At 44.1% G+C, this 23,263-nt stretch overlaps 1 protein-coding gene across 1 annotated transcript in view; it reads left to right on the top strand.

Moving 5' to 3' along the window:
• INTS6 (integrator complex subunit 6) overlaps window positions 1-23,263 on the top strand; it is a 44,220-nt gene that overhangs the window by 5,633 nt on the left and 15,324 nt on the right. Inside the window, exons 3-8 of the mRNA XM_077298124.1 lie at window positions 4,200-4,349; window positions 15,478-15,567; window positions 17,286-17,469; window positions 18,065-18,190; window positions 20,312-20,466; window positions 21,347-21,499. Coding sequence (XP_077154239.1) covers window positions 4,200-4,349; window positions 15,478-15,567; window positions 17,286-17,469; window positions 18,065-18,190; window positions 20,312-20,466; window positions 21,347-21,499 — 858 coding nt within the window. The remainder of the gene's footprint in view (window positions 1-4,199; window positions 4,350-15,477; window positions 15,568-17,285; window positions 17,470-18,064; window positions 18,191-20,311; window positions 20,467-21,346; window positions 21,500-23,263) is intronic.

The raw sequence follows: 23,263 nt of genomic DNA, 5'->3' as shown, positions 1-23,263 counted from the left end.
CCATTGTGGGCGTGCGCTAGGGATGTGCCATCATTGAGTGACGGACCCTGGGACACAGGCTGCAGCGTTTCCGGGTCCGTCACTGCAGATGCTCTGCGCTAGCGGTGACGGACCCGGAAACGTTGCAGCCTGTGTCCCAGGGTCCGTCACTCAATGACAGCCCATCGCTAGCGCACGTCCATTTTGGAAATAGAGATTAATGGCAGCGTTAACGGACTGCATTACACCGCATTATGCCGCGGTGTAACGTAGTCCGTCTAACGGACTGCTTGGACGTAATTTGAACCTGACCTAAGTGGCGGCAGTGTTCTGTAGGGGAATGTGCCCACAATCAGGAATTGCTGCAGTTTTGACGCTGCGTATTTATGCAGCGTCCAGATGTTACAGCATAGTGGATGGGATGTTACCAGTGTGAGACATGAAATGACTGACAGCCGGCTCTCCTGATTACATGTCTCACACTGTTTACTCCTTTTTAAATAACCTCTGGAGACAGGTTCTCGGGGAGATCTATATCCGGGCTGTAGGTGTTAACTGCTCATTTACATATTAAGAAAAACATGGATTTCTCTGTAATAAGAAATCTAATTGCAGATATCAAGGTATTATCTTCAACTGTCTATGCCCTGCATGTCATATAGACGGCTTAGGAGGGTTGATCTTACTATTTCCTTTAAGGAATAGCCTAGTCTCAAAAATCTTAAAATGTGTGTACGTGACAAAATATTAATCTTGCTCATATCTATGTAAATGAACCGAGGTGTCCCAGTCTCCTGCTAGCAGCTCCACTCCTGGCTTCTCCTTGGCACAGAACAGCCTTTGTTATAGTGACATGTCATCAGTTCTGTGTGACACTAGCTGACGGGTCCACTTCAGTAACTAGGCCAGCCCCCTTCTGTTACCACTGATGGACAGATAAGGGCCGGCTTATTGAGATGTGTGGTCGGCCACAAGCCCTCTTCAGACATTGCACTGGTTATACTCTATGCAAACTGGCAATTCCACTTGTGTGACCTACTGATATTGGGTGGTCAAGCCGTATGGGTGTTATTGATTGACAGCATATACCATGCATAGGACAGGGTAGCTCTTGGTGAAAGTCCCAGTATTGTACATTGCACATGATACAAACCTATTGCAATGACACACGTTTGGGAAGTGAAGTTGGGGCTAATACATGAAATGTTTTTGACAAGCCTTTACCTTTAAGAAACATGCAGAAATAAATCCCTATGTTGCATAACAAGAAATGTGGATAAGCTATCAATGTTAATCCATTGGTTATCAAAATTAATATTGTTTATGAAGTGCTGCTGATCTGGCATCATATGTTCCATTGAAAGGATTCTGACAATAGGTTTTTGCTAGTTAAGCCGAGGGTCGCATGATATGAGGCAGAGACCCTGATTTCAGCGATGTGACATACTGGGCTGCTTGTTCTAGTGTCAATAAAATCAGTGTTTTATCAGATAATAATAATAATCTTTATTTTTTGATATAGCGCTAACGTTCGGCAGCGCTTTACAGTTTGCACACATTATCATCACTGTCCCCATTGGGGCTCACAATCTAAATTCCCTATCAGTATGTCTGCAATGTGGGAGGAAACCCACACAAACACGGGGAGAACATACTAACTCCTTGCAGATGCTGTCCAAGGTGAGATTAGAACCCAGGACTCCAGTGCTGCAAGGTTGCAGTGCTAACCACTGAGCCACCGTGCTGCCCTGCCATTACTAGTTGTCTTGTGCCATGTAGTCCTTCTATTGGGTAAACCTGCACCAACACTGGCAACTTTCTGCCTATGCACAGTGTACACAGAAAGCTGCCAATCAGTAGTGTGGGTGGGTTATACAGAGCTCAGTATTCAGAGAACTGCTAAATCTGCTGCATAGAAAGTGATTTTTAACAAAATTAGACTACAGCAAGCAGCCCAGTAATTGACACATTTCTGGAATTAGGGGTCTCTGCCCCTACATCATGCTGATACCTTGTTGCATAGTAACGACCCGGTGACAGTACTAGTTCATGTGACAAAATGGCAAATGATGAGCATGAAAGGGTGTAAACTTGCAAACTCCCGTCTACAATCTAATGTACATCCTGTTTACAATTCGTTCTTGAAGTCGAGAAATTCCCAGTCTACTGTGTACATTTGTTTTTTTACATTGGATGGAAGACCACATCAAGTTATTCTGATCATCAAAAAGCTATGAAAAACTGCTGTAAAAGAGTGGAAGTGGATCCTTGTCACTTTCAGAAGTTTGACTAAAGACTCACATAAGTGGTTTTATCATCCCTATTAGTGATGAGTGAATATACTCGTTGCTCGAGATTTCCCAAGCACGCTCGGGTGACCTCCGAGTATTTGTAAGTGCTCGGAGATTTAGTTTTCATCGCGGCAGCAGAATGATTTACAGCTACTACCCAGGCTGAGTACATGTGGGGGTTGCCTGGTTGCTAGGGAATCCCCACATGTACTTATGCTGGATAACAGATGTAAATCATTCAGCTGCTGCGAGGAAAACTAAATCTCCGAGCACTAAAAAATACTCGGAGGACCCCTGAGCGTGCTCGAGTAACGAGCATATTCGCTCATCACTAATGCCTATATTGGATTGAAATGTGGTGCCAATGTAAACCAGTAGGGTGATTCACATGGGCAACTTTTATTTTTTATTTTTTCTCCTGTTTGTCAAAAAACTGTTTTGATCTGTTTTATAGAAAAAAATGTGGGTGCTTCACTTTTTGATTAGCTTTTGCATTTATTGCAATATTCTAGTGAACAAAAGCTGTTTTTTATTTAACAGATGACAATAGCAGTGAATGCAAACAGATCCAAAACTGATAACATGCTCATCTATCCTGTTTCATTATAGGATCCATATTTGATGTGTAAAAGAGTAGTTAGCAGGGCTGTGGAGTCAGTAAGCCAAACCTCCGACTCCTCAATTTCCCTGACTTCACAGCCCTGCTTCACTACTGAGCATAAAGTGCAGCACAGATTCATCTCCACTAACAGCCGAGATCAGGAACAGAACAGACATTTATAGGACATTTCATAACTTTCCCAAATTTTGAAAACATTTACAGCACATCCTGCATTGTACTGAGCCCAATTTATTATATATTTTAGGAGTCGGTCCATTTGATATACCCGCGACTCTACAGCCCTGGTAGTTAGTCCAACTTTCTAATGGAATTCTTTTTTTACAGAAATGTAACACCATGGCCTTCAGATATAACCAGTGTTGCATCAGAAAAGCTATTGTGCTAAAAGCAATTTTTTTTAAGCCATGCTAGGAACCTTATCTTGGGGTCACTGTTATTTAAATGGCCTATTATACGGTGTGATGACAGTCACGGCACCCAGATCTCTACCCATCATTGGGATGAAGAGGCAGAATTGCTTCCCGGAGTGATTTTATTTATTTATTTTTTTAGTCTTTGGGTTTCTGAACATTGGTAAGTTGTAGCGAGTGACACTGTTGCATCACTTTGTGAAAAAAATCATGAAAAATTCTATTGTAGATGAACTGTTGACTTCCACACCGATAACTCCGATTCTGTCCAACTCTGGATTCACATCACACTTTCGTTTTAAGTCTGACTTAGATATTCCACCTGAAGCACAAAAAAAAAAAACGGATTCAGACCAAACTATGGTGAAGCCATTGAGAATATTGAGGCAAACGGAGTTCAGAATCTCCAACTTTGGACCCTGTTTTGCCTGTTTTTTCTTTGATTTGCACAACTATGCTATGGTGTAGGGATAAAGACACTATCGGGAAGGAAACTAAACGAGTTTCAAAGTTGCTGACTTTTCTCTCTTCGCCTCCTTGTTGTCAATGACTCTGGTGGACTTCTCTGAATTCTCAGATATTAACATCGTTCTGTGGTCAAGATATCCGTTGGATCCTTTTTTCTCTTTATGGGACTCATGACAAGGTGCATATGTTTTTAACAGCTCTGTAATTGATCTTTGTGCTTTTTTTGGGGGGTTTTGTTTTCATCCATGTAATGGAGAGGAGTTAACATAAAAAAAAAATAAAAAAAAAAAATTAAACTTCCATCAATTGCAGAGCTAAGAAAAACATACTGAAACGAAATGCAAGTGTGCACCTGGTTAAGTTTGGAGGAGGTAGCACTTGGTTCCTTAGCAGAGTTTGAAGAGTATATGTCCTTTGCTTTCTTTGCAGGCCGGATGGAAGGAAAATCACGCTACTTTTATGGATGAGTTAAAAAATCTTCAAGCAGTTGGACTCACCAGTCTCGGTCAAGCCCTAAGGACGTCCTTTGATTTGTTAAATTTAAATAGATTAGTAACTGGCATAGACAACTATGGACAGGTAGGTCCGAACATGGGAAGGAAAATGCTTTCCTTCAGACATGATTTTTGTATCTCTAATATTTCGACTCGCTCCTGTGGAAGCCTATTCAGGTTATTGTGACACAAGAAACAGACAAATGTTAACACTGGTAGAACGTTTAAGTAATTAGTTTTTATTCCAGTTTTCACCAAAAAAACTCACTCAAATTAAGTCCACAATAATTCACTTGTTGGAAACCATCATTTTAAGAGTTTTTCCAGGGCTCGCTCTTCTGTGCCTGCTGATCTTATAGGAGTTTATTCTATGTCTCAAGACATAAATTGAAGATGCAGGGCGCATGCATGACCTCTGGCCATTGTCTCTTGTCCAGAGAATGGAGACTCCAAGTCTGATCAGTGGTGGTCCTGGCAGTGGAACCTGCACTGATATAACAATTACTGTACCAACTATACAGTGAATGAATAGACCATAGTTTTACGTACACAACAATATCACTTTGTTGTGGTTTCCAAAATTAAAAAAGGGCTAGATACAAGAAATATATGTAAAAAAAAAATTGACAGGTATGCCATAAATCTACTCCAATGGCCCCATTGGTCTTGCAGAAATGACATTATGGCAGGCTTTCAAGCTTGTATGGCATGTTACCTCTAAAGCCAGTGATTGTCTGCAGTGGTCATACGACATCATCGCTGCAGGAAGTGACGCTGGAGCAGTGTGGTTTTTATGCCATTTCCTGATCAAATTTCAGAACAACTTAACTTTTTTTTAGATTTTTTTTAATATTAAGTAGTCTTATTTGTGAGTGCATTGTGATGGAGTGCTGTTCGGGGTTGTAAGTTGAATACGGTTAATGGTCTAAATCGGCAAGGTTTTTTGTCCACATGGAGACTTTGACCACTCATTTGACTTTTCACATCTAACATCAAGCATTGATCTCCGTAAATGAAGCTACTCAGTAAGGTAAGCAAGTTCCCAAAAGTTTCCAAATGTTCACATCAAATCACAGAAGTCTGAATCTGCACTTTTTTGCCTGTTTGCTGACCTAGGAAAAAGAGTTCAAGTCCAAACCATAATAAGTGTTCAACATCTTCAATAAAGACGAGGACTGGCACTACTACCTCATTAGTATTACAAGTCCCATAATTGTCCTGCACTATAATCGCTAGGACTCGGTGATGCTCAGAAGAATTATCCAAAGTCAGATGTGCCATAGTATAGGTTGTGATAACAGCAATCACAATTAAGTGACACAAATCCTTTCTTCCAGGCCATGCAGGACCAGGATAGAGGCTCCGCACAGTCTGTCCCCATCCTGCGCCCCATGGAATACAGGCTATGCTCCTGAATTTAGCATTGTAAAGTCATCATCACACATAATCATGTGGCTGCATGATCTCTACCTCTGCCGATAGAAGTAATTAGCTGATTCTATTACAACGTATACAGACAGCACATATGTAAATACCCAGTAAGGGCTCATTTACACGAGCAGATAATCATGTAAACGATGCGATCAGAAGTCACGAGCAAAAAGTCAGACAGGCGTCTATATAGGATGAGAATCGTGAATAACAATCGCTACATCCTGCACCATTTTCAAGGACTGATATAACCTGAAGTGTAGGTGCTCAGCATTCACATCCCATAAGATGCTATTTATAAGTATTATACCAACATTTCCCATTAGTGCTTTAGAAAGAAAATGTAAACTATATAAAATGTCTGATAATCCAGGTCATGTAATTTTATGAACAGTAGCATTTGCAAAAAGGATATGACATGAAAATATTTTTCACTCCAACCGCTACTAATCAATTTCCTTGGCACATGATCCACCTATCGCTGAAGGCCTTACATATTAAGGATTTGAAAGGGTTATCCACAACGGACACCCCCTCCTCCATCACTGCCCACCCACCCGGTACAATAAAACTCAATCTTTTCCCTCCATTCTTTGCAAAATCGCCAATGTATCAAATAATTACTTTCCCCACTGTAGCCAGAACTAGGATACTTGAGTCTCGCAGCAAGTGTAGCCCCGGCCTTGTTCTAATCGCTGCCTCTGTTCTGTAGAAACTGCTCTTTAATCAAAGATGCGCTCTGTTCACCCGCGGTGCGCGCTCTGTTCACCCGCGGTGCGCGCTCTGTTCACCCGCGGTGCGCGCTCTGTTCACCCGCGGTGCGCGCTCTGTTCACCCGCGGTGCGCGCTCTGTTCACCCGCGGTGCGCGCTCTGTTCACCCGCGGTGCGCGCTCTGTTCACCCGCGGTGCGCGCTCTGTTCACCCGCGGTGCGCGCTCTGTTCACCCGCGGTGCGCGCTCTGTTCACCCGCGGTGCGCGCTCTGTTCACCCGCGGTGCGCGCTCTGTTCACCCGCGGTGCGCGCTCTGTTCACCCGCAGCACTAGCTTGCTGGAAGCCAGAAAGCGCGGTCTGCAAAGAACACCAAAGATGTAAATTGCCAGCGATAGACTGCGCACTAAACTACTCGACCTCACCAAGGGTGCACCGAGATCCTAATTGGCATATGATTAAACTTCAGTTTCTGCAGCACAGAGGCAGTGATTAAATTAGTTAAATTGGATACGTTTATAGGGGCTGCAAGGCAATGTGCTTGGCTTATCCTGGTATGGTGGGCTGACATACTTTTTATATCCAGCATTGGTGGCCTATGTCTTCAACAAATATTGAATCATTAGGGAATTCCCATAGTTACTGGACAGATTTGTTGCCTAGTCAAGCAGTGGGTAACAATCCTTACAGCTTTTTGTTCATAAGATTACATAGCCATTCATGTTAGACAAGTCATCTGAAGCCACTGAGGCCAATCATCTAATGTATATGGAGCCTCCGACCAGTCGACATCAGGGAGAAAAGGTTCCGATCTGTTGAATTTCAATAGCCAGATCCTTAGACTGGTGGGGAGATTTGCCACCGACGGTAGTCTAGCAGAACTTCTCTCATGGAGAGCACTGGAGCGTTTGGCTACACAGAGGGCTCCTGCGTAGCGGTCACTTACAAGGCTGTGTGCTTTTAAACAGTTTTGCTGATTTGTCCTTTTAGACCGTTGGGGCATATGGATGGACTAATACATCCACGCTGGGGTCACAAGTGTGGAGAAGGCACAGGAGCTGTGTAGATGATGGTTGTTGCATACCCTCCATTAGAGTTGAGCAAATTTGATCAGGTCCCTGCTTATTCGGCAATCTATAGCTCTTACCAAATAAGTGGCAGAGGGAATCTGGATATATGGAGAGCGCTGGCTGATGTATTATGGCTCTGTCACAGCATATGCATGGAGAGCCCAACACACAGGTGCTGTGACAGTGACACATGCAGCTGTGGCGCCGGACAGCAGATCAGCCGTCGCGCTCCATGTATCGGGGCCCCCTCTGCTGCTTACTCGGCAAGTGCTATAGCTTGCCGAATAAGCATGGACCCGATCAAATTCGCTCAACTCTACCCTCCATCAGCAATGGCTGGAGCAGCGCTCTGGTTCTCTCCTATTAACCATTTAGATGCCATTGTCAATCTGACAGTGCTGTCTGAACTGACCACACTGGTACTTGACCACCAGTTCATATTTGCCCCGTGACACAAATGCAGGGTTACACATGAGTTCACATGGCAGCTGGGAGCCTGCTGAACGCTCCTAGGCCTACCACCTTGGTGCTCCTGAGAAGCTCTGCCACACGTTCCTCTCCATACTGCAGTATTGCAATGTATAAAACAAGGGATCACAGCATCAAGTCCCCACTCTTCTCCATTAAATATAAATAAAATATATTTGGTACCACCATCATTGTATGTTCCCCAAAATGGTATCAATCTCACCGCTGAAAAATATCAAGTCCTTCAATGGGTATATTGATGTCAAATAAAAAATGTTACGGGTCTCAGAGATGGATATAGCGAGAGCTATATGTGTATGACACAAGTCTGGTGTTGTATTGGATCTGGTTTGGAGAACTGACCTGCCAGGTCACTCAATGAATGTTGGAATTGTATTTTTTTTTTTTCCCCCTTCTTTAATTTTTCTTGTTTTTCAGTACATTGTATAGTGATGGTGTTCAAACCTACATCTCGCCCTGTGAGAAACAAAGCCGTAAAACGTCTAGCACCTGAACAGGTTCCTAGACACTGCGGTATTGTCAGGGAGTCTGACTCGGCGATCTGTCCTATTCCCACAGATGGTAGCTTAGCCAAGTACATGTGTCTGAACCTGGGGCTCCTCATCCTAAGCAGGGTCATTATTGTGGCAACATCAGTAGGGTAAAACCTGTCTCTACTGTCTACACCCACAAAAAAGTAGGATAGAGAGAAAACTGGAGCACAAAACTGAGAAATGGCCATGTTCTTCAGACTATGTATTAGATGATTCACACAAGTGCAGCTCTTCGTAAGAGACTGCGCTCATCCCATCACCACAGAATAATCGGCCTCCTCCCTGGAAATACATTTAAGATAAAGATTTCTACATTAGATCGTTCTGTCTATGGTTCCCCACACACGAGACACTGGGTCCCAAAGATAATGGCACTTCATGTAGTTGTTCTTTCTAGGGGTTAAATATTTGCCCTCATCCAAGATGGCCGCCGTGTAACTTCCTGTTAGACACATGGTGACTCATGGATAATTTGCACAGCTGCAGCTCCTAACCACGTGTCTCTGAAAGCGTGACAAGCAGTCTTATTTCTTGTCCTCCAGGACAAGCCGTGTTTACTGTGTTCGGGGAACATGAGCCTGATGTGTAATACAGTTTTCCTATTTTTTGTCTTCAGATCTTGCACATCACTTCTTATTCTGAGAAAAATAGATTAGAACAGATCAGCCTGTAGTTATGAAACTGGATTCATCTATTCAACCCGATCAGTAGATTTTGGGGAACCAATGCAGGATCTAGGGCTTACTGCTCACGTCTGGTCTCCGAGGCAGAACATTTGTCATTGCACCTCCTATAATGAAGAGGCAACTTTCTGCCCATGCGAGACCCCTGACACAATGAAGGGTCACTGGTCAGCACATGCAGACCACAATGCTGCCAGATACTGAGTCCTTTGTACGGAAGGTTTCAGGAAAAACTTGTAGAAGAGCTGCCAGATAAAGATGATCTATTGTGTCCACGTAGTCTCTATTCTGCGTGTACATGGCGCCGAGTGCGTAGTCTGTATTCCGCATGTACATGGAGCAGAGTGCGTAGTCTCTTCCCCGTGTACATGGAGCAGAGTGCGTAGTCTCTATTCCCCGTGTACATGGAGCAGAGTGCGTAGTCTCTTCCCCGTGTACATGGCACCGAGTGCGTAGTCTCCATTCCGCATGTACATGGCGCTGAGTGCATAGTCTCTATTGCCGTGTACATGGTGCCGAGTGCGTAGTCTCCATTCCCCGTGGACATGGCGCCGAGTGCGTAGTCTCCATTCCCCGTGTACATGGCGCCGAGTGCGTAGTCTCCATTCCCCGTGGACATGGCGCTGAGTGCGTAGTCTCTATTCCAAGTGTACATGGTGCCGAGTGCGTAGTTCCTATTTCGCTTGTACATGGCGCCGAGTACGTAGTCTCTATTCCGCATGTACATGGAGCAGAGTGCATAGTCTCCATTCCCCGTGTACATGGCGCCAAGTGTGTAGTCTCCATTCCCCGTGTACACGGCGCTGAGTGCGTAGTCTCTATTCCGCATGTACATGGAGCAGAGTGCATAGTCTCCATTCCCCGTGTACACGGTGCCGAGTGTGTAGTCTCCATTCCCCGTGTACACGGTGCCGAGTGCGTAGTCTCCATTCCCCGTGTACATGGCGCCGAGCGCGTAGTCTCCATTCCCCGTGTACACGGTGCCGAGTGCGTAGTCTCTATTCCCCGTGTACACGGTGCCGAGTGCGTAGTCTCTATTCCCGTGTACATGGCACCGAGTGCTGCTGTTAGTTTGGATACAACTTCTCTGCAGCTGAACTAGGATTTCATTTTGCTCGGAGCTGCTGGTCCGTTATATAATTGACTCTGTAAATCTACCTGATAGAGGGGATTTTGAGTCCATTTCATACATTATCCCTGGTCCAGGCTCTGTTCTTTATGATCTTACTGGTTGCAGCTTTGATGATAACAGCCCGGTCTGTATCACTGTTACTGATGTAAAAAATCCCAGGAACCTGACAGAACCCTGGAGTGTCGGGCAGTTCGGGGACCTTTATTTAGCCGTGCATTCTATGATCCTACAAGGAATCTGTACTGTGTTCTTAGCTTGTTTTATTTGGCTCTGTTCCCTTTTGATTTATGAGAACAGTATATTTCCGGCACTTTTTATTAATGTCCACTAGGTGGCTTATACCGGGGTTGGTGGCCATTGTCCTCACGGTTCTCTGCTGTCAGCGTATCCGGATCTGCTGATGGCAGAATATTACCGTAGACGCGTCTATACACCATAGTGCTGCTGTGAGTCTCACTGCTGCACTGCCAACGTGTGGCATGAAATGGCTTTAGTCAGGAGTGCAGATCGGCAGCACGTCAGTTTATGCTGCAGACATTACAGCAAATGTCAGCAGCCTAAATGGCGTGGTTATGCCAGGCAATGTGCACACGTCACGTTTTTGTTTGCAGATTTGTCACAACACCTGAAGGAAATCCTGATGCCAGCGACGTGTATGAGAATCCTGAAGTCTCATGCACATGTTACTTATTTCTGACTTGCAGATTTGGTGCAGAAAAAAATAAAATGGACATGCTGCATTTCAGCGTTTTATAACCCCAAAATGCTAGAAAAACGTATGCAAAATACATCAATACACTTTTTTGCAGCTGCATTTTCTACGATGCAGTTCGGTCTGATTGGGTGGTCTCGCAATCCGGCCAGGAACGGTGTTAAAATTATCCCTGTATTATGGCCGTCGGAAACCTTGCATGGTCTGCCAGTGATCAGAGGAACAAGGAGCGCTCACTTGCCTGGTGCTCCGCCATATACTGTGGCTGTCTGGACTTGCTAGGAGTTGTTTGCAGATTGGAAAGTACAGTAAAACGGCATAATGGATGTTCATGTCCCGGAGCACTGTCCGCCTATAATCCTATTTCAGTACTTGTAGGAAGCTTATTTTTTCTTTTTTTGTCCCCTTCTACTTTTATTGCCTTAGTGAAGAAGCACAGGAGTAAGAACAGGAAGAGGTTTTATAGTTATGCATTCCCAGTGGCTGCAGTATGGGCCTATAGCTGACGGTGGTTGCAGCCTGTTTTGCCCAATGCCAGTATGAAGAGCAGCTCTGGAGCACACACTGCTGCTGGAAGAAGTAAAGTTCCATGCCGACTAACTGGAACATTCATGATCTTTATTTAACCGCACACTATACACTTGTTTTTCTTCTCCATTCTGCATCGTCATACAATTTATTGTTCATCTTTTTCCCTATGCAGCAGAGTTGGAAGTGACTTTGCAACTATTGCACTTTCCCTATACGGAATAATAGTTGCATCACATTAAAAATAAAAGCAGATTGTCTTACACGGCGTCTGGAGAATTCAACAGCAAATGCTGCCATTACTGTGATGTTCCTGTAGGGGGAAGCAGTGTCCAGCACAAGTTACTGTGTACGGGTTATACCCAGTCATTGCTGTACTGTATGCCGTATCCCTATACAGCACAGTGACGGCTTTATGTAGGCCTTGTGCATATCCTGTCAATCCAAGGTTCAGATAGTGGGTGAATTTCACAGGCTTCTGAGATTGTACAAAGTTCTGCAACTGTTGCATTCACCTGAAACGCCCCCATTCTTTCCTCAATAGATTTTTATTAAGTAATTATTCAAATGAGTTACATTGCAGTAATAAAAAACAACTAACATTTAGTTGGGTGGAGTACAAGGAGAGGGGCTATCGTAACTGACGGGAAGGAGTAGAGGGTAAAAGGGGGGCAGGGAACCCAAAGGGAGGGGCTAATGTAACTGACGGGATGAAGTAGAGGGTAATAGTGGGGGGGGGGGAAGGAGCCCAAGGGGAGGGGCTAATGTAACGGACAGGAAGGAGTAGAGGGTAATAGTGGGGGGGGGAAGGAGCCCAAGGGGAGGGGCTAACGTAACTGACGGGAAGGAGTAGAGGGTAATAGTGGGGGGGAAGGAGCCAAAGGGGAGGGGCTAATGTAACCGACGGGAAGGAGTAGAGGGTAATAGTGGGGGGGGAAGCCCAAGGGGAGGGGCTAACGTAACTGACGAGAAGGAGTAGAGGGTAATAGTGGGGGGGTAGAAGGAGCCCAAGGGAGGGGCTAACGTAACTGACGGGAAGGAGTAGAGGGTAATAGTGGGGGGGGGGAAGGAACCAAAGGGGAGGGGCTAATGTAACCGACGGGAAGGAGTAGAGGGTAATAGTGGGGGGGGGAAGGAGCCCAAGGGGAGGGGCTAACGTAACTGACGAGAAGGAGTAGAGGGTAATAGTGGGGGGGGGGAGAAGGAGCCCAAGGGAGGGGCTAACGTAACTGACGGGAAGGAGTAGAGGGTAATAGTGTGGGGGGGAGGAGCCCAAGGGGAGGGGCTAATGTAACTGATGGGGAGGAGTAGAGAGTAATAGTGTGTGGGGAAAAGGAGCCCAAGGGGAGGGGCTAACATAAGGGTAGGGGCTAATGTAACTGACGGGAAGGAGTAGAGGGTAATAATGGGGGGAAAGGAGCCCAAGGGGAGAGGCTAATGTAACTGATGGGAAGGAGTAGAGGGTAATAGTGGGGGGGAAAGGAGCCCAAGGGGAGGGGCTAACTTAACTGACGGGAAGGAGTAGGGGGGAAAAAGAGCCCAAGGGGGATGGGTTAGTCGAGTCTAAATTTATATAAATAATTAGGACGAATCTGAGTCAGGATCATGTAAACAAAGTGAAGGTGTGTCAAAGGGAGTGTGGTTGGCGTAATCCGCCCAGGATGCCAAATTTTCTCAAATTTACGGACTTTATCCAGAAGAATGGCAGATAATTTTTGATTGATCATACTCCATGAAAGTCATCTCTTGACCTCTGACAAATCTAGACCTGAGTTTTTTGGGTTTTTTTCCAGGCCAATGCTATAGTTTGCTTGGCTGCTAGGAATATAAATGAGATTAGAATTTGGGTGTGTTTAGGGATGGTAGGGGTACGTTTGTATGGCTTCCCAAGGTGTTTTTTTTTTAAGGTTACTGTTTGTGACTGAGAGAATAAGGTGATATACTCTAGTCCAAAATCTGCGCACCACGGGGCACAACCACCAAATATAGTACATATCCCTGCCAGAATCACAACCTGTAAAACACTTGGGAGAGTAGCTAAGAACTGCCTTGGCAACTCTAGCTGGGGTTAATTATCATCTAGTTAACACCTTATAGTCTGTCTCTAGCATTAAGGTATTTAGAATTGAAGTGGACCAAATCTGAGACCATTCTGAGTCTGTAAGGGCAGAGGAAGCCCCCATTCTGATGAATAGGACAGGTTTTCCTAGGACTTTCTGCAGCAAAATCAGTTTGTGAATTCACTAAGGGTATGTGCTCAGGTATTTGGACTGTCAGCACCACAAAAAAAAAAAAAATCTGAAGTCGCTTGACTCATCCAATTCATATGTTACGATTTTTTTTTTTTCTCTTGCGCTCAAGGTTTTGAAACACCAACTTATAGATGAGTTCATGTCCCTTTCTTTTAACCAGTTCTTGATGGAATCTTCTCAAACTAGGCGCTGTCCAATTAAAAAGCTGGAACAAAAACTTCAGGATTAAAAATCTCCCAAAAAAAAAATTTCTGGAAGAACTCTCAAACTCTGCAAAGGAGAATTTCCGGGATCGGGCTCCACTGGAAAATTTGCAGTCTCAAAAAACAAAAACCCCCAAAAACTGTTCACCAATCCTACAGGAAAGTGCACACGTGTTTTTCAGGCGAGTCCGGTATAAGGCCTGAAAAAACACTAGCTAAACTCTTAAAAGAATGGACATACCGGTATGCATATCTATTGAAAAACGACTTGCTGTTCACATGTTCAGTCTTTTGAGCGTCTTTTTTCCGCTTCTGACGTCAGTTGACCATTCTTCAGGCATTCTGTCAAGACGCTCTGTACTTTACAATACAAGGATTGTTACCCTACAAATCACCAGTGCTTTCTTGATTTGTATGGAATAAAAAAATACAAAAATACTGCTAGTAAAAGGCGTTTGAAGCACACTGGGAAAAACGCTAAAAACACAAGTAAACCCACCGGCAGTCACATGTCACAAAAGCGCTATGTAAATGACTCAAAACAAGCTATAAAAAAAATAAAAACACACGCTTGAACAGCAGTTTTTCCTGAAGTGTCTTGTAGAAAACTTGCCACTTAGGTAAATGTTGTAAGCAGATAATTATATTGTGTGCAGGCAATCCAAAAATAAAGATGTTTCGGTCCTACAGTGACCTTCATCAGTCAGATTGCAGTGTGCACAGGGTTACAGGCAGAAACCAATGCTCAGGATTGGCAGCACATGCTGACTTCTTTAAGGGTATGTGCACACGTTGCGAATTCTCTGCGGATTTGCAGTGCCGAAACGCTGCAGATCCGCAATTGATTTACAGTACAATGTAAATCAATGAGAAAAAAAAAATGCTGTGCACACTTTGCGGAAAATCCGCTGCGGAAACGCTGCGGTTTAAAAGTAGCATGTCACTACTTTTTTGTGAATCTGCAGCGTTTTTGTACCCATTCCATTACAGAAAACCGCAGGGGTAAAAAACGCAGCAAATCCGCAAGAAAACCGCAGCAAAGATGCACAGAAAAACGCTGCGGAACCGCACAAAAAACCGCAGGTGCGTTTTCTGCCAGGAGAGACAGAATCCGCACCAGAAATTCCTAAGCCTAATCGACAACGTGTGCACATAGCCTTAGTGTCGTCTTGAAAAACTCATCTGGTTTGCCTACCTTGAGAAAAAATAAAAAAATTGCATGCCGAAGAGTTCAGTCCACTAAATGTATCTTGGCTCATAGCCTGTGCTTGTACCCCAGGCTGACTGCTCCTGCACCTTTGCCCTTGATCTTTGGTGCTTGTATTGATAGATACTGTAATCCAGACTAACTAGTGACATCCTAAGTTAACGCCGTATGGTTTTAGTTTTTCTTTTATGCACATTGCTTGTCTTCTCTCTCAGCCTCCTGATTTGCACTGTTAATTGTCAAACGTCTTCATTCACCAACAGGGAAGAAATCCATTTTTTTTGGAGCCCGCCATCATTATAGCAATAACCGATGGAAGCAAATTGACATCAGCGAGTGGTGTGCAGGAAGAAGTAAGTGTCACGAATGGAGCGTGGACGTAGTCCCTGTGGTGTAGTCTGACTATAAGGGGGAAATATCGCCGTAATTCAATGCAATGAAAAGTACTTTGTGGAGGTTGGAGGGGGGGTGTCAAAACGCACCTAAATGGAGTGACATTATGCCCCCATTCTCAGAGCATCACATCTTAATCAGATTGCTGTGTGCTAGAGTATCAGCCATGATTTCCCACTTTCGGGCTCGGCAGCCTGCAGTTCTCTAGTGGTTGTGTATCCACCTTTCAATGCAGATTGGGAGTTGTAGTCACTGTAGGTGGAATGCCGTGGGTTACTGACACTTTTCCTATATTGTTCGTTAGTGGATTAGTTAATTAGTGAGGATTAGTGATGAGCGAATATACTCGTTACTCGAGATTTCTCGAGCACGCTCGGGTGTCCTCCAAGTATTTTTTTAGTGTTCGGAGATTTAGTTTTCATCGCCGCAGCTGAATGATTTACACCTACTAGCCAGCATAAGTACATGTGGGGGTTGCCTGGTTGCTAGGGAATCCCCACATGTAATCAAGCTGGCTAAGAGATGTAAATCATTCAGCTGCGGTGAGGAAAACTAAATCTCCGAGCACTAAAAAATACTCGGAGGTCACCTGAGCGTGCTCGGGAAATCTCGAGTAACGAGTATATTCGCTCATCACTAGTGAGAAGCTAAAGAGCTTGGATAAGGTGTTATCTGAGCATGCTCGGGTGCTAACCAAGTCTACAGCGTGCTAGAACAATATGTTTGAGTCCCTGCGGCTGCATGTCTCGCTGTTAGACAGGCACAACACATGCTGGGTTTGTTAGGGAATCCCTGTATCACCTTTTGGAAACTTGATTAATGAAGACAAGCATTTCTCACGCTGGCCCTGGTGAAGGAGCGCTGTAGTAAGATGTGCCTCAATCATTGAGCGCACGGTTAAGGAGTTGGGTGCGTTTTACACCTGCCGTGAGCCTCCACCAAAAATGTCTCCCATCCGTGTCTGCAGTACTTTTCTGATGTAATTTACACCACCAGAGTGGCGCAAGGTTTAATTAATTTCCCGGGCAAGTGTTTCCACCCCTTGTCCCAGCTCTGCCCACTTTGGCCACACTGGTTAGGACTTGAGTAAAAAATGTCAAGTCACAAAATTTTTGCACAAATGAGTTGCACTAAGAATATGCAGAATATCAGTTTTATGCTTGTATTTTGGTGTAAGGCTGTGTGCACACGTAGCAGATTTTTCGCGGATTTTTTTCGCTATAAAAACGCATACATTATGCATCCCATCATTTAGAATGCATTCCGCAATTCGAAAACAACACATCGAGGTAAACGCAGCATGTTCATTAATTTTGCTGATTTTTTGCGGATTTCCCACTATATTATTGCATTGTGAACCTCCGGAAAAATCTGCAAAACGCACCAAAAACGCGGTAAAAGCTTTGTAAAAAAAAAAAGCGAAAAAAAACGCATGCAGATTTCTTGCAGAAAATGTCCTGTTTTGCTCAGGAAATTTCTGCAAGAAATCCTGAACGTGTGCACATAGCCTAAATGCCTTAATGAAGCTGGCACATAAAATTCCTATAATATATCGTTTTGACTTGTAAAATATTGAAGAAAAATGAAGGAGAAAGTGGGAGGAAGTGAATATAGAGCAGTAGCCCTTTGCAGCTGTAGGTTTGTTGCATCTGTTTTTTTTTCTGTTTCCTCTTTCTAGCTACACTTGCCTCTAAATTCTCCATTGCCCGGAAGTGAGTTAACCAAGGAGCCTTTCCGTTGGGATCAGAGGCTTTTCGCTTTAGTTCTCCGGCTTCCTGGCGCGACATCTGTGGAGCAGGATCAGGGGAATACGGTCCTAGTCGATGAGTCCCCCATCACACCAATGTGTGATGTCACAGGAGGTGCGTATGTATATACAGAACACACAAAGACCAAGACCCCGATCCATCAAAGCTTAATGTCTGAAAACTGACAACGGCTTAGAGTTGAGTCATTTTTGCAAAATATGGCACTAAGAATTTTGCTTCACTTGGTGACAACATGGAGTCATGACAAAGTGTGGCGCCGGTCAGATTCATGAGAGGTGGCGTATCTGACGTCTCCCTGCCCCCTCATCATGAAAAATGCCAGCATTGCGTTATTTGGGCCTAAGATATCTGGGACCCTCATCTATCATGAAGATGGGGGTCAACTTTCTGGTCTCCTTCTGTAATTCCACTAAACTTAAATGCAGAGCCAGCCAAGTGCAACCCATTCTCCAAAACGATTTATGGAAATTAATAAATGGGACGGGGTCATTCTCGGACCCCGTATTCCTGGTGATGGAACCTTTGCTTTATAAGGAATTTTTTGTAATATCCTATGGCGTACCCTCTAACTCCCGACCATCGTTAAATGTGTGATCTTGGCAACGTAACTGGTCACATTTGGCTTTTGTGTTCCTTTTTAAATTTTACCTTCATTTCACTTAACGTTTCACTTTTCGTTATCTGTCAGGTCGTTCATATTGTGTTTTCTCTCAGCGAATGTTAAACCAGTGCCTGGAATCATTGGTGCAAAAGATTCAAAGTGGGGTTGTCATCAATTTTGAAAAATCTGGTCCTGATCCTCCATTTACTGAAGGTTAGCAAACGTTTTTCTTTATCAATTGATCTATTTTTTTTTCTTTTATATAAAGGGGTTGTCCAGATTTACAACAAGTTTACAGTAACTCTGTGATTGCAGTCTTGAGCCGTCACGTTTCGCCTAGCACCCACTGTGAGGATTCCCTGGTGCCTGTGATATTCATAACCCGGTCACATTCCTACTAGACGTATGCAACCCCGCTTAATTCCAGCACTGGAGAAGCCTCACGGCATTTTTCGTGATAAATCTGAATAATCCCTTTAAAGGGAACCTGTCAGTAGGATTGTGCTCAGTAACCTACAGGCTGTCTGGTCGGCGCTGTTATACTGATTACAATGATACCTGGTGATGAAATCCGTCTTGTGGTTGTTGTTTAATCCGTATTTTCAGTTTTGAGTTAGTGATATGCTCGTGCTCCGGGACGGCCTGTGGGGGCTTCATGTGGTGCTCCGATTAGGTATTCATGTGTATGGCTTCTGACAGGTCATTGATCTTTCACTGACCTGCCCCATGGTTTACATAATGAATATTATATATACATATTGGGAAAAAAAACAAAACCTTCTGCAGGCGCCAGCCGTGGCTCCTGCTCTGCAGAATAATTGCATAACTATAATATACAGTATATATGCGATTATTCTGCATGGATTGTTTATAATGAGCTGTGCTTCCAGCGCAGACGGCTACACAGGTCTTATCTGAAAGTGGAGCCTAGAGTTTTCGGACGTTACAGCACCGCCTGTGAGTGGCTGCAGCGGTCCGGTGACTAGAGGAACATCCGATGACGCGCTCCTCTACTCTGCTGCGGCTTCAAGATAACGCAAACACCGCTTGTGGGGTTCGTGCGGACCACCATAGCGGCCTGCACTGGACCTGCGGGGGCTCTGGAAGGCTACAGTTTGCCTACATTTATCTTTAAACAATCCACACATTGACATATTGTAATATCTTGACCACTGTGTACATATATTACATGTTCATATAACGCAAAGTTTCATTCTGTGAAAATATGGTTTTGCGTTCTTGTGTTTTTTGTTTTTTTTTTTAGCCTAACCAGTGTCCTCTTTTGAGCTAAATGAGTGTTTATTCAGAGTTCCCTTTTGCTGAAGCCTTCACTGTAGTAATACCCAGCAGCTCGAGCAGATTGCGTTCTGTTATGGGTCTTGTGTTGTACAGGCTCCCCTGCTACTATTCAGATCCTGTCACTCATCTTGTGCCTCGGCCGGCCGCATCCAGATCTGCTGCGGTGCCGCTGCTCTGCCAGTAAGGCACCATGGAGATGGAGAGCTGCTCATGAACCTCAAGGAATACTTCCCCAACCTGTAATCACCCACTTACATTAGCAAGAGAGTTCTTACAATACGTGTTGTAAACAGTGGTTATTCCCACGCTGCGTCTTGTCGGGCCAGCTGGCATGGGGTAGGAAACATGCTATACTTGATTGGAGGGATGCTCAGCATTTTCTATGGGGAGGGGGCTGGCCTTGTCCTTGGTATTTTTGGATCTTTTCACTTCCTACGGCTGCTCTGCAATCTGTGGCTGCTCCATAACGTAGGTCTGCCATAGACCTGCCAGTAATCCTGCCTGTAATTTACGGTTCATGTGCATTGCAGATGTCCTCTGTTATGTGGATTCAGTGCTGTTTCTTATGCTTTTTTTTTTTTTTTTTTTTAGCGCTAGAATATAATTTAAAGAGTGCAATTTTGCAAATATTTAATGATCGGTATACTAAATCTCCTTATCTTGTGTGACCTATGTATTACAGTATTTAAAGGGGTTGTTCAGAGTCTTTGGCTATTGACATAGCTGATATTTGGTGTGGAAATGTGTTGTTTGGCATCAGACAAGGCAAACTCCTAGGTAACCAATACTGTTAATAAGGATAGGACATGTGAACAATACCTGCCAGGGGTTACACTGCTCTACAATGTCCAGACCCAACGTTGAGGGGCGTCTCTCCAGGCCTGATAACTTGGGTGGTAGAGGTGCTCCACAACCCCGTATGCTCATTTAGTGTGTATCCTTGGCATACTGTTGGCTGTCGGATAAGTTTTTGAACCGTTATTTGCTTTGTGTTGAGTCTACTTAAGTTTTTCATCCTAATATGTTGAATTTCAGATGGAATTACAGAACCCGTCAAACCAGTCGGAGCTCAGCCATGGCACAGCTGTCGAAAGTTAATCTACGTTAGACCAAATCCTAAAACTGGAGTACCGCTGGGCCACTGGCCGGTACCTGAATCTTTTTGGCCAGATCAGAATTCTCCGACCTTGGTAAGTTCAGAAGAAACTAAGAGATTCTGATAGAGCAACAAATACTCATACAAATGGTTTGGGGTATACAATTCTGCTGACAAAGTAAAGTCCAGCAATATTTTTGCTGACCATTTTACATGGTCAGCCCTCCGCTAATGAGAGATCAGGGGGAAAAAAGCCAAATGTGGTTTATCTGCGCTGCTGTATCTATGTAGATATACGGTTTGTGTCCCAAGGGTGAAGTCTGGAATGACTTTGAAACGCGTTTTATTAAAAAAAACATGAAATAAAAAATCCTTTATTATACTTTTATTTGGATTTTCATTGCCTACCAGCCCAGGAAGATTTCTTGCACAGGAGCCCTCTGCAGTCTGTGTCCGCACCTGATCAAACGATCTGTCTGGTGCATTGTGAGCCTTCAGTCTGAGTTGTTGCCAACTTAGTTGGCTACCATAGTACTAGATCTTGGCACCAGTTTTGGGGTATTTTTTTAGTCACTGGCTCAGTGTGGGCTGTTAATTTGTAGTCCCCATTCCTGAATAGCACATAAACCAGAGGATGGTGCAGCTCATGAAGCTGTTTTTTGGGCTTTTGCTCCCAAATCTTGATGTAGTTATGTCAAGTTTCCCCCATTGTTTGTGATGTTGCATCATATTGATCACATCAGGAATATGGAGCTGAACGATCGGCCCCTGACACTAAAATGTGCACTGTATTTTTCTGATAGCCCTCTGAAAGCTACATATTTGTAACAGACCTTTTCTCACTTAGTCTGCATCAAGCCTTACATAGTTCAGTGAGGGGGTGATTGTCTGCCACTGCCAGAATTGTTTGTGAGAACTAACTGGCTTTTATTTTTGATTTTTTTTTTTTTTTTTTCCTGTTTCCTCCCAAACAGCCCCCTCGAACTGCTCATCCCATTGTGAAATTTTCTTGCACCAACTCTGAGCCAATGGTTATTGAGAAGCTGCCATTTGACAAGTATGAACTGGAGCCATCACCACTGACGCAGTATATTCTGGAGAGGAAATCCCCTCATACTTGCTGGCCCGTAAGTTCATATTAAGATGTGGTTTCATTTTTCAAACCTCCCTTTCGTATCATTTAGTTATGGCTCTCTTCACATTATAGCGCGTGTTTAAAAGGGTGGTCCAGTGACACTATCCATAGGATAGGTGGTAACGGATTAATGAATTAATGGAGGTCTGACCACCGGGACCGATCATAAGAACCAGTTACTTATGCTTTAAAATGCAGCAGCGCCATAGGGAATGAAGGAAGCCGCTTTTGGCCATGTGCGATCTGTGCAAATACCAGTAGTCTGACCCCGACCAATAAGTTATCACTATTGAGAGAATGTCAGACAGCCTCCTTGACACCTTCATGATCTTTTACATAAACTTACATCATGGCGATCATGCAGATACAGGAGCAGTGCCTGTGCAATCGCTGCCGGGAGCTCGGCTTAAGTGATAGCCGAGCTCCGGCTGTCAGGGCCAGGAGCGGCACATGCACCACCCTGGGCCATTTAACCCCCTAAATCTAGATCAATTACAACATTTAGGGGGCAGGGGGAACTCCCAGGGAAGTCATTGCGAGGGCTGATTATTGCCATGGCTGCCTGAGGTCATCATGACAACTTCTGGGTCTGACAGCCACAGATCCTGTTAGCCCATGCCCAGAACATGGTCTAAGAGGCGTTCTGTCAGATCGCCACTGACCAGTGTAATGCATGATGCCAGCAAGCAGACTAATGAAAGCTGGTCTCCTATGGAGAATAAGTGTAAAGGTGAAAAAAGTTTTTAAAAAAATGTGCACTTTTAAATCAGAAAATAAAAAATGGAAAAAATATTTATGTAAAAATTACACATTTGCTTTTGCAGCTACTATGCAACTAACTAATTTAAGTGCTGTGGAATATGTTGGTGCTATATAAATAAAATTATTAGCCCCTTCAGTGAACACTAAAATAAAAACTATGCTTCATCATACCACTAAACAAAAAGTAGAATAAAACGCGATAAAACTGGAATGTAAATAAGTAGCAGAAAGGCTCTGGAAAAGCAAAATGGCCGCTTGCCCGCCCCATAAAAAAAATCCAGCTAATTCCGTGCTCCGAAATCCAAATGCCCCTTCTCCCTTCTGAGCTCCAGTGTGCCTAAACCACATTTAGCGCCCACGTGTTTGGCATTTTTGTAGTGATGAGAACCCGCCTAATTTACAGATGTGTCTACAGCAGCATGAGCTGGGCACTGCAATGACAGATTTGCAATTTTCACTCGGCAAAATCCAGTACTGCCCGTTTCTGGAAAACGCCCATGTGGTCAGTCATTGCTGCACCCATAGATACATTCCCAGAGAGGTGTAGTTTTCAAAATGGGGTCACATGATTGGAGGTTATGGCACGTATGGGATCTGTATATTGAGTCCACAAACTATTCTTCCAAAATTTGTTCTTAAATAGTCAAATAGCGTTCCTCCTTATCTTTTGAGCTTTGCACTGGTTCTGAAAAGTAGTTCCCGCTTACATGTAGGGTACCGGTGCACTCAAAAGAAGTTGTACAACGAACTGAGGTTTTGTTTTATTAGCCCTTATAAAAATGAAAAACATGGGGCTAAAACATTTTAGTGGTAAAAATCTGATCCACCCACAGCTGTTACAGGAACATGGCACCACTGCACGTCTGACTATTGTCACATTCCCGCTGCGCTATGTCTCCTGGAAATACCCTGCGTACCACAATCTGTAGCTTTCGGATGAAGGTCCGGAATCTAGGAATATGTAGTGCAGTTGAACTGTCAAAATAAAATTATT

The sequence above is a fragment of the Ranitomeya variabilis genome, chromosome 3 (assembly GCF_051348905.1).
Source record: "Ranitomeya variabilis isolate aRanVar5 chromosome 3, aRanVar5.hap1, whole genome shotgun sequence".
NCBI lineage: Eukaryota > Metazoa > Chordata > Amphibia > Anura > Dendrobatidae > Ranitomeya > Ranitomeya variabilis.
This window is presented reverse-complemented; position numbering and strand designations above follow the sequence as displayed.